This window comes from Aptenodytes forsteri, unplaced genomic scaffold (assembly GCF_000699145.1).
Source record: "Aptenodytes forsteri isolate BGI_AS27 unplaced genomic scaffold, ASM69914v1 Scaffold193, whole genome shotgun sequence".
Taxonomy (NCBI): Eukaryota; Metazoa; Chordata; class Aves; order Sphenisciformes; family Spheniscidae; genus Aptenodytes; species Aptenodytes forsteri.
In genome coordinates, this window is record NW_008795405.1 from 5,174,586 (window position 1) to 5,185,016 (window position 10,431).

The 10,431-nt window shown below is 39.2% G+C and overlaps 1 protein-coding gene across 3 annotated transcripts in view; it reads left to right on the top strand.

Moving 5' to 3' along the window:
• The window catches only part of TSHR (thyroid stimulating hormone receptor), an 87,583-nt gene that overhangs the window by 65,895 nt on the left and 11,257 nt on the right, over window positions 1–10,431 (top strand). For all 3 annotated transcript variants that reach the window (XM_009280751.1, XM_009280752.1, XM_009280753.1), the window contains one exon: window positions 8,303–8,380. In XM_009280751.1, coding sequence (XP_009279026.1) covers window positions 8,303–8,380 — 78 coding nt within the window. The remainder of the gene's footprint in view (window positions 1–8,302; window positions 8,381–10,431) is intronic.

The window sequence follows — 10,431 nt, forward strand, 5'->3', positions numbered from 1 at the left end:
AAAGGTGTTCGATCTGAGAGGGTGGTCGGTCACTGGAACAGGGTCCCCAGGGAAGTGGTCAGGGCGCCAAGCCTGTCAGAGTTCAAGGAGCATCTGGATGACGCTCTTAGTCATATGGTTTAGTTTTAAGTATTCCTGCGAGGAGCAAGGAGTTGGACTCGATGATCCTTATGGGTCCCTTCCAACCTCAGATATTCTATGGTTCTAAGTGAATCTTCCCAGAGAGTGGTTATGATGCACTAGTTAAGCAAATTAAAAAAAAAACAACACAAAAACAAACAAACCAAAAGAACTAAAACCAGGCTTACTTTCATGGCTTTATCTACCAGCAGTAAAAATGGTTTATTACAACAAACAGTTTTCTCCTAATTAAATCACATGACATTTACTTGGAGCAAAGCACTACTCCAGATTTACAAGGCAAACTAGGGAGCTGAACTTCAGCGGTAAAGTGGTAAAGACTTTATCTGTTTGATAAACTACATATTGAAATTTCTAAACTAATTTTCTTAAGTAGTTTGGTTACCACATGCCAAGATAAGGTATAATTTTGCTAAGTGCAAGCTTGGAGATTTGTTGTTTCTAACAGCAGGATTAAGTTAATGCAAAAGCCAAATATTTCATTTTCTGTATTCTGACCTTTCTAATTTGAACTCCTGTTTTATCTATGACTGTACAGCGAAGAAAACACCTGTTTTCCTCTGGGTCTGATCTAAAGTCCTTTGGACTTGACGAAACTAGGAGCAAAAAGAAACTAAGAGAAAAAGAGCGAGGGAAAGAAATTTTCATGGGTTTTGAATGATGACCTCAAGGAGGAAAACAAGTAAAAAAGGAAAATTATCAAAAACAATAATTCATTTCTGACAAATCATTCAAAGTTTCCATGTTCTCCATAAATCAGAAGACATTTTGGGAATCTTGGAGGCTACCTTCTACCATGGAGTGTGCACTTCTACCACTCTTGCAGTATTAAAAGACCTATGTAATTCAAGGAGGTGAAAACAATCAATACAGATATAGGTGTGGAACCGTGCATAAATGGTTTCCGTTATCATACTGAATGATGGCACTACCTAACAAATCTTCTCACCCAACAAGGATCTGTGTTTTATAGCAAACCACAGTATCGCTGTATATGTTTTATAAAGGCAGGGAAGTAAAGAACCAGGAATGAAGGGCCAAATGATACTTTTACTGAACAGCGTTCATCTGAAAGTTGAATCCCTCGTTACAACACATCATTAAGGTCCATGAACTGCATCACTCCTGCAGACTTCTGCAAAGTGGTGCTCCTGCACCAATGTTTATTTCTGTAAGGAAATTGGTGAGGAAAGAAGATTTTTTAAAACATACTTCCAGTGAATGGCAAAATATGTTTGTGATGAGCTTTTACAGAGCTGTTTAAATTACTGAAATGGAAAGTGTGCAATTTCAAAATCTAATTACAAAGATAAACTCCAAAAGAATATATTTACTTTGGTATACACTCTCAGGGATCACTTATAATGTTTGGCTTAGCTCAGAGTCAAGATAAACAATGGTGTAGAAAAAACATACAATGAATCCTTAATACTGCTCATTTACCAATGCATCTCTTTTGCCTGTTCTCCCTTTCATTAACCTTCATTTCATAATCCAACAGGATGCATAGATACATTAACGTTACATGTCCAGAGCCCATTTAATATTATAGTGAGTGGTGATACTTAAATGTCTGGCCAACATGTTATTTTTCTCCTCGTTTGTTAAGCTCTGCCGCCTTATTTTAAAATCAGAAGCTGAAAGCAAGCAAGCAGATACTATCAAATAATACATAATTCCATAAGCCAGTGAGGTATTCCAACTAGGAACTTGGGTAACTTTACTTCCTTTGGAAGAAAATTTTGCAAAACCTCCCTTTTTGCATAATCTGGCTGTTCATTCTTATTCCATCACGCCCTGTGCTGACAAATTGGTTGTGGGACTGCAGTAAAACCTTACCAGTGAAATAATCCAGCTTAAAAAAACCACTGGGAAAGGTGTGTCCAGCCACAATATGGGGGATGGCATGAATGACCTCGGACTATGGAAGAAGAGAAATAGAAATCTTTTACACTGAAAAAAGAAAGTTATGTGGAACTATATGTAGTTAGTTGAAGTAGCTGGTCAGCATTTTTCATTCATATCCTTTACCCCCAGAAGAAAATACACTTTCGGTAAAAATAAAATATTTTGTAAAAATCTCTTCAGACTTTTCAGCATTTTTCAGTTTTTCATCTCAGTTGAAGATTTTAAATATTTTGAATATTCAGGATTTTGTTTTTCTTTTGCCATCTCATGCTTTTCACGTTTGCTCTGTATCACCAAAATGGTGTCCCTAAAGAGCTCCCAAAATGCCCTCAATAATTTAACTTTCATACTTTTGTTTATTTTTAAGGAAGTTTTCTCATATGTATGTATTTCTCCTTTTTGGAGACTATAGCTGTGGTGTACTCTTTGGCTTTTTTGGTCCTACAGAGTTGCTGAATATCAGTACCTGGTGGTTGCTCTTACAAAACAGACTTTAGACTGTAACATTTTGAAACAGAGCGTGCGTGCCACTCAAGCTGAAATCAAAAGTTGCTTTTCCTCACGCGGACTCTCTAACCTGTTGTTTTATGAAGCATGCATTGATAATGTCTGAATACTCAGTATCTCTGTCATGCCCTGACATGACATTGTCCTGTTTTACATAGCAGCTGAAATGTCCTATTACTGTTTCATGTCCTTAGAAGATCCTGCTCAGCATACTGCAGTCATGTTGACAACATTTTTCTGGTGGGGCTGAGACTTAATGCAGTATTTTTCCCACTTACCCCTGGATCTTGAGTCCATAGAGACTCTGTTTGACAACATTTTCTGGTGGGGCTGAGACTTAATGCAGTATTTTTCCCACTTACCCCTGGATCTTGAGTCCATAGAGACTCTGTATTAGTCACTGGCATACTTAGCTTACTGATCTGATTTGATTAAAAAAAGAAGGGAAAAAAAAAGCCTTCTTTTACTTATAGCACTATGAAACCATCAGCATATCCTACTCCAGATTCAGCATTCACTACTCCAGATTTCCTGCATACTTTGCACTGTGGTATTCATGTCTATCTGATTGCCTTCCACCAACTTTCCAAAATGACTATTATTCTAGTGTCCCCACTGAGGATAAATATTCCATTTCACCCATGTGATTTCGAAGACTTCCAACATTTGTTTAGACACGTGGGTACCACTGTTGTGGTTTTCTTTTCTGCAGTGTATTTAAATGACATTATGTACCATTTAGCTATCAGTAACAACAGGATTAAAGGCACTCTCAGAAGGAGCTATACTAGCTACACATAAACTTTCTTTGTCAAATTAATATTTACCAAAGTCTTATTCTTTCCATTTAAAAGAGGTACCTATCAAAATAAAAGGGCTTAAACAACTGAAATCAATTAGCATCAGGAAATTGTACATTCTGATGGGCCTGACTCATCTACGTAAAAACTGGCAGCTAACACTGCAGCCCCTCCTTGGCCCCAACACATGGTTATGAACTTCCCAAAAGTCTCTAGCTGGCTGTTTCTATTTGTAAGTTTGAAGATTTTTATCACGTATGTAAACTATTATATTTCAGGTTTATCACTCACTATGGTGTTCAAATATCAGGGGAAAATATTTCAAAATTGGACAAGCAATTATCTGGTTTTATAATAATGTCTAGTTACTAAAGCAGACAGGTTTTATTAGGTCAGGAAGGTTTTTGTGTCCTTCAAAACAACAACCTAGATGTTGAAATCTTGGATTAATTCTTAGCTCTTGCTCTGGTTTTAATTTTTGATATTATATTTGCAGACAAAATCATGAGGAAATTTGCAAACTGAAGCAAAAGCTCACAACAAAAGTGACTAGGTTGTCATTTACAGAATACGAAAGTCAGTTCTCAGAAAACACAAATGTCAGGTGATACTAGAATACCACATATTTCTAAAGAACGAAAGCTTATTTCAAACAACAATAGCTGAGAAGATGAAGTAAGCTATATTCCTCTGTAAGAAACAAGGCTTTAGACATGGGTAACGTCCAATGAATAACATGCCAGAAGTGTTACTCTGGCTTGGCTCCGTAAGACTTTGTGTTGTGTAACCCAGCCGAAGCGCATTTACTTCTCATTTCTCACTATGGTGATCAATATAAGCTAAGTGAATGTTATGGAAAATTTGCCAATGACTTCAACCAGGACAGGATTAGAATCTTTACTTGATTTTGTCCACATCAAGAAACAATTGTTCTGACTTTATTATTTTTACAGCTAAACCCCAGTTCAGCTATCTGAATTTGAAAGACTCTTCCAGCACAAAGATAAAATAGTGGCCTTCTGCACTTTTCTGAGTCAATTCAATTAACTCCACAGCCACCATCTCAAATGGTGTTTTTGTTACAGAATTTACAATTAGGAAAGGTTTGACCTTTGTATCTTTGCCACTAACTGGCACAATGGGCACAGCTCACAGCAACTTCGTGGACACCCTCTGAAATATGTTGTGACAACATTTCTATTGTATTTTTTGCCTTCCTAGCTGCAACACAAGCTAGCTTTAAAATGTTTGTAATAGTTCTAGTACCAAACATCCCTCTCTGCTTGAGGTATTACTGCCTGCATCAGTAATATCAAATTCTTTCTCCTTTCATTTCATTTAATTTCTTTAATAGGTCTGGTCTGGGCATCTTATAATTTCTGTGCTAACTGCAGTCCGAAATTTTATGGAATTCATCTTTTTAAGATAATTATGTTTAAATTCTGAGCAATGTCACCTGGCTTCACTTGGGCAATATTGTTGGTTTTCTCCTATTTCTCTCTTTTGCTGCTGATCTCATCATTGGGCATTTTCTCTGCTTTTATCTACCCTGTGAAACATGACCTCCATAAGGCAGTCTGTCTGCAATCCTTGCAAAGTTTCTGTGCTTTAGTTGGACTGAGGACCACATCGTCTTCTCTTGAGCAATGCTTTACAGTCATGATCTGCAGTCATCTTATTTTTCTTCATTCTTGCATTACAAGGCCTCCCACCAGCCCTGTACCCTTGTTGGTGAAATGTCAAGCAATCCTGACGCTTGTAGTTGTTGGGCCGGGGTCACCCACTGTTGTCATACTTAGGTCGCTATGAGTTCCTGTCATGGTTTAACCCCAGCCGGCAACTAAGCCCCACACAGCTGCTCGCTCACTCCCCCCGGGTGGGATGGGGGAGAGAATCAGAAGGGTAAAAGTGAGAAAATTCATGGGTTGAGATAAAGACAGTTTAATAGTCAAAGCAAAAGCCGCGCACGCAAGCAAAGCAAAACAAGGAATTCATTCACTGCTTCCCATCAGCAGGCAGGTGTTCAGCCATCTCATCTCCAGGAAAGCAGGGCTCCATCACACGTAACGGTTACTTGGGAAGACAAATGCCATCACTCCGAACGTCCCCCCCTTCCTTCTTCCTCCCCCAGCTTTATATGCTGAGCATGACGTCATAAAGACAAATGCCATCACTCCGAACGTCCCCCCCTTCCTTCTTCCTCCCCCAGCTTTATATGCTGAGCATGATGTCATATGGTATGGAACATCCCTTTGGCCAGTTGGGGCCAGCTGTCCCAGCTGTGTCCCCTCCCAACTTCTTGTGCGCCCCCAGCCTACTCACTGGTGGGGTGGTGTAAGCACTGCTCAGCAATAACTAAAACACCTCTTGTGTTATCACACTGTTTGCAGCATGAATCCAAAACACAGCCCCATACTAGCTACTATGAAGAAAATTAATTCTATCCCAGCCAAAAGCAGCACAGTTCCTCTTCCTCCTTCTGCAGGACGTGAGCTACTTATACTATTGCAGTCTGTGGACCCTGTCGTTGCTCCTAGACTGCAGCCTCATGCTTTAATCTGTGGTTTGCTACTGGGGCCATTAGACTTTACCTTTTCCACTATACAGAAAATTGATAAAATTTATAAATGGGATAGTCACAGGTGCTACGAGTCTCTTCTGCCTAGGCACCATGTCCTTCAGGGCCTTTATAGCGTTGGTCATTTTGCCATCATTTCATCAAGGGGAACATACATTCCCCTTGACAACATTCCTTGGCAATTTTCTGTGTTCTCCTCCTTAATGGGTTGCATTGCATTTCTGCCCTGAAGCGCAGTCCTGCAGTTGTATCATCCCCTTTGCTGCCGTGGTTCAAACTTCTCTCAGAGGTCCTTTCTCATCATAGTACAGAAACAAAATGCTTGGACTGTTTTGTCTCCTTGCTTATGTAGTGCCCCTCAGCCAAGAGAGCTAGATGGTCCTCCATCCTCTTCCAGGGACTACAATGTTTGGTAAATGATTCTTAATCCCATCACAAGATTTCAATTTCCACCTAAGTTAAGTTAAAAAGCATGACTAGGTTTGATGCCTGCAAGCTGTCTCTCTTGTAAACATTGTGACAGAAGTTGACTGAACTAAGTAAAAACACCACCTAGGGTTCAATTGCTGGCTTAGGGAAATAATTATGCAGTAATTATTATACAGTAGTATCCACGTTTACATACACACACACACATATATATGTACATATGTATATATCACAACATAATCTTTGGTCTCTTTTAATTGCTCAGCTAATTCAGCATATTCCTGTCTGTGTGTTTAGGAGATCTAGCTGCTTGTAACTGCAGTCCTCCTCCCTCCTGGCTAATCAGTAGGAACTACCTCGTCAAGAAAATTAACATGCCTGTTGCATTTTGTGAAGTACTTTTTAGCTGGACAATTGTTCCAAATCCACATTTTTAATCTAACTCTATGTCAAATATACCCAACTAATACACACAAGCTGGCACCATATGCATAAAAATAATGCTTATTTTTCCATTTTATCACGTTCTGTGTATCTCTGCTCTTCACAGAATGTCATAAAATGTGCTCAGTGCCATACGTCCACTGTGACTCTGGCAGAAAAGCAGGATGCCTGTGCTTCTGCTGCTCCTGCAGGTTTTTTTAATTTATGCTTTCTCTTTGTACAGCTGCAATTGTGGAACTACTGAAGCCAATTATTTCTCCCAAGTCTTTCCACAAAAACCATAAATTCTATTAGGCCATTGAGAACAAAAGTCTCGGACAGGAATGCATAGCCTCTCTAAAGCAATTTGGAACTTGACTGAATTACCTGCAATAATAATCCATGTATTTATAAGTTTCTCAAATGACAGTTTCAGACCATGGTAAACAGGAATCCAGCTAAAAAAAAAAAAATCAAGATTCATTCTAGATCAGTCACTTTTAAATCTAAAACCACAGAACTGAATTTAACATTGATTGTAGGAATCCAGTAAAAAAAAAAAAATCAAGATTCATTCTAGATCAGTCACTTTTAAATCTAAAACCACAGAACTGAATTTAACATTGATTGTTCCACTTGGGTTATGTTATTTTTTTGAGTGTTCAGTAGCCTTATATTGCCTGTCTTTAATCATGTACCTTTAACTCAACTCTCTAAATTCCCTACTTCCTGAATCCACACTTTCGTATATGTCAGTTTCCAGAGTGATGGGAATTAATGTTGGTCCTTGATTACATCAATCGTGTAATGATAGGAGAAATTGGCAGCATTCCATATTTCAGGAAAGTGTTGGATACTCAGGAAATTGATCACGGTTTTCCCAAGACTTCAGAATTTTTTTTTTTTACATAAGTTTTAGATTTTTTCCTTCAGATTTATCCTCCCTCTCACTCCTTCTCTTGCTCTTCTTATAACAAAACTTCATTCTTAACTGTTGACCTGTATATGGGAGCCTCCACTTGGCTATGGAGATTTTAAAACATTTAAAAATTTTATTACTGAACTCAAAACAAGGAGGGAATTATTTCACGTTTTTTCATGATGTGTTCCTGTAAGTATCATGTAATTCCCCATACCTCATTCTGATGAAAGCAAAACAATCTATTTCACCTCATCCTCACACATATTTACCTGAAGATACAGCGTGTATGCATGTGTCTTTATGTGTATGACAGAGAGAGAAAAGGAATTTGGAGCAAAGCTAATTTATTTTGCTAATTTATTTATTTATTATTTGTTGAGGAATTTAATTTATTTTCAAAATGGCAAACCTGTATTTTGTTCCTTGGGTACACAGAAAATGAAGTAACTGATTATGCTTCAGTATGTTGTCGGGATAGGATGGCCCTTATAGATACTGCTTTTGTAAATCTGTTTAGACAAGTAAACTGAAGATCTTCTTCCTTAACCTATGGATAACTATTTCCAGATCACTGTGGTTTTTTTGTTTCTGCAGCTATCTGCACAAGAACAAATACCTGGAAGTTATCAGTGACGATGCATTTCTGGGAGTGCACAGTGGACCAACTCTACTGTGAGTAGGAGAAAATGAAGTAGAGAAAGCTTTAAAAATAATACTGTTTTAGGTTGCGCTTTCTTTCCAACCATTACTAGCAGCAGAGCAGCAGGGATGGGAATGGCATGTTTACAAAAAGAATATCAGCAACAAAAGCTGTGCTTCAGGGAACTGATTTAAGAAATGCTTGCATCTTGCATTAGAAGTACTGGTCCTACCAATTTTTCTTCTGAAAGATTCTGTACTACAATCTGTCTTATGACTGTACAATTGTAGTACAATTGTAACACAAACTAAGGACTCTAGTAGCACACATGCAAAGGAAATTGAAACAGAGATGAAAAAAAAATTTTAGACAGAATAAAGTTACTTCTGGTGCTGTCTTTTCTTCTTTCTCATGTAATTTGATTTCCAGTCTGATTTTATAGTCCTCCAGAGAAGTCTTCACTAAAATTAGGAATCACAATACAGAATGAAACAAAAAACTTTAAGAAGTTTAAGAAGCTTAAGAAGAATCATATTCCTTGACTCAAATCATCTAGCATGTAGCGTAGTGCATAGGACTGATCACAGGGAGAACTGAAGTGCTGAAAGTGGGATTCCCTCCTCCACTGCAAAACCAGATGGTGCCGGCAATGCTCACTCCATGTAAGAATCAGTTTTACTTTCTGCTCTTCAGGAAACAGCATATTTATATCAGAATAAAGTTGTATTGTTCACAGAAGGAATCCTAGTAGCTAGCTATAATAACGAAAAGGTGCAGAAGACATTATTTTTCTCCCAGAATCTTCCCAACTCCAGAAAATCAGGCTGGCTACCAGTGACATAGCAATCTACAGTGGAAGTTGTATTGGTCATAACCACTTTATGCTACGAAGAGTTGCGTCCCTGCTGTGCAAAGCTGCAACAGACTTTTGATGACAAGGTCATCATCAAATCTCTGGTTGTCTCTGTTCCCTGCATCTCAAGCCAGATGCATTGCAAGGCCTGCGTGTGAATGGTAGCCTGTCTTCTGCTTCAGTCATCTAAATTACTTTGTCTTGTGGGGTGAAGAGAAAGATCTGGCTGAGGGCCCACCTTTCAGAGCCACATTATGGCTCCACTTCACTCTCTACCACAAGGTCCACTGGAGTTATTAGCAGAGTCCTTGGGAACAGGGTTCGAGACCAGTTCTGGGGAGTATCAGGTTTTCCTTTCACTGGCTTGAGAGGAGAGAGAAGCACAGATCGTTCATGGAGTCATACTTCTGAAGCAGACACCTTAAATAATTGGACATTGAAGGGGCAGTCCATAATAATCAGTCATTCCAACAGCAATTCATGCCAAACCACTCCTGTCACATGGGGGTGATATTTTGTCTGTTTCCTAAAGTCATCCTCACTTTCCCAGTGGCACCTGATGCATCACCAGCTACCCCCTTTTGGAGCAGCTCAGAAAGACAGAGCTGGAACGCACCAATGCAGTCATCCTCACAAGGACATGCAGGCCAGCTCTTCCTCCCCTTCCCTCATTGTTTTCATTCCCCTTCCCTCTGCAAAAAGCTGCTGCAGGACTACATAGGTCAGTAGGGATGTTATGTCACAACCTTCTCACCTCAAGTCTGCAGCTCTGGCTGCCAGCTGGTGGGCCATCCCACCCAGCGCTTCTCTCCAGGGGTTCTGCAAAGGGAGGAAACTAGTCCAGGCCTCTTCATTTGAAGTTGCAAAGTCACTGAGATGCAGGTGTGTATGAGAAGAATATGTAAAGGCAGTTACACACTGCACCATGTCCCTCAAGACACTGCCAAGGACTAACATGCCTACTCTTTTTTTTTCTTATCACTGAATCACCTGCGGGATAAACTTCAGTTGTGCCATGAGTGGCCAGATCCTGAGACAGCAGTGAGAAGGCAGTGTTTTCTGACCATGTCTTAAAAATTATACATTCTGGATAAGAAAAGCACAATCAAGGCCCCGGTCCATCAGGAGGAGAACTGGCCATCTAGGCAGAGCAAAAGAGGGTGTTCTGGAAGCAGAAGGCTTTGAGATAAAGACAGTTTAATAATTAAAAAAAGGATGGGAAAAAAAACA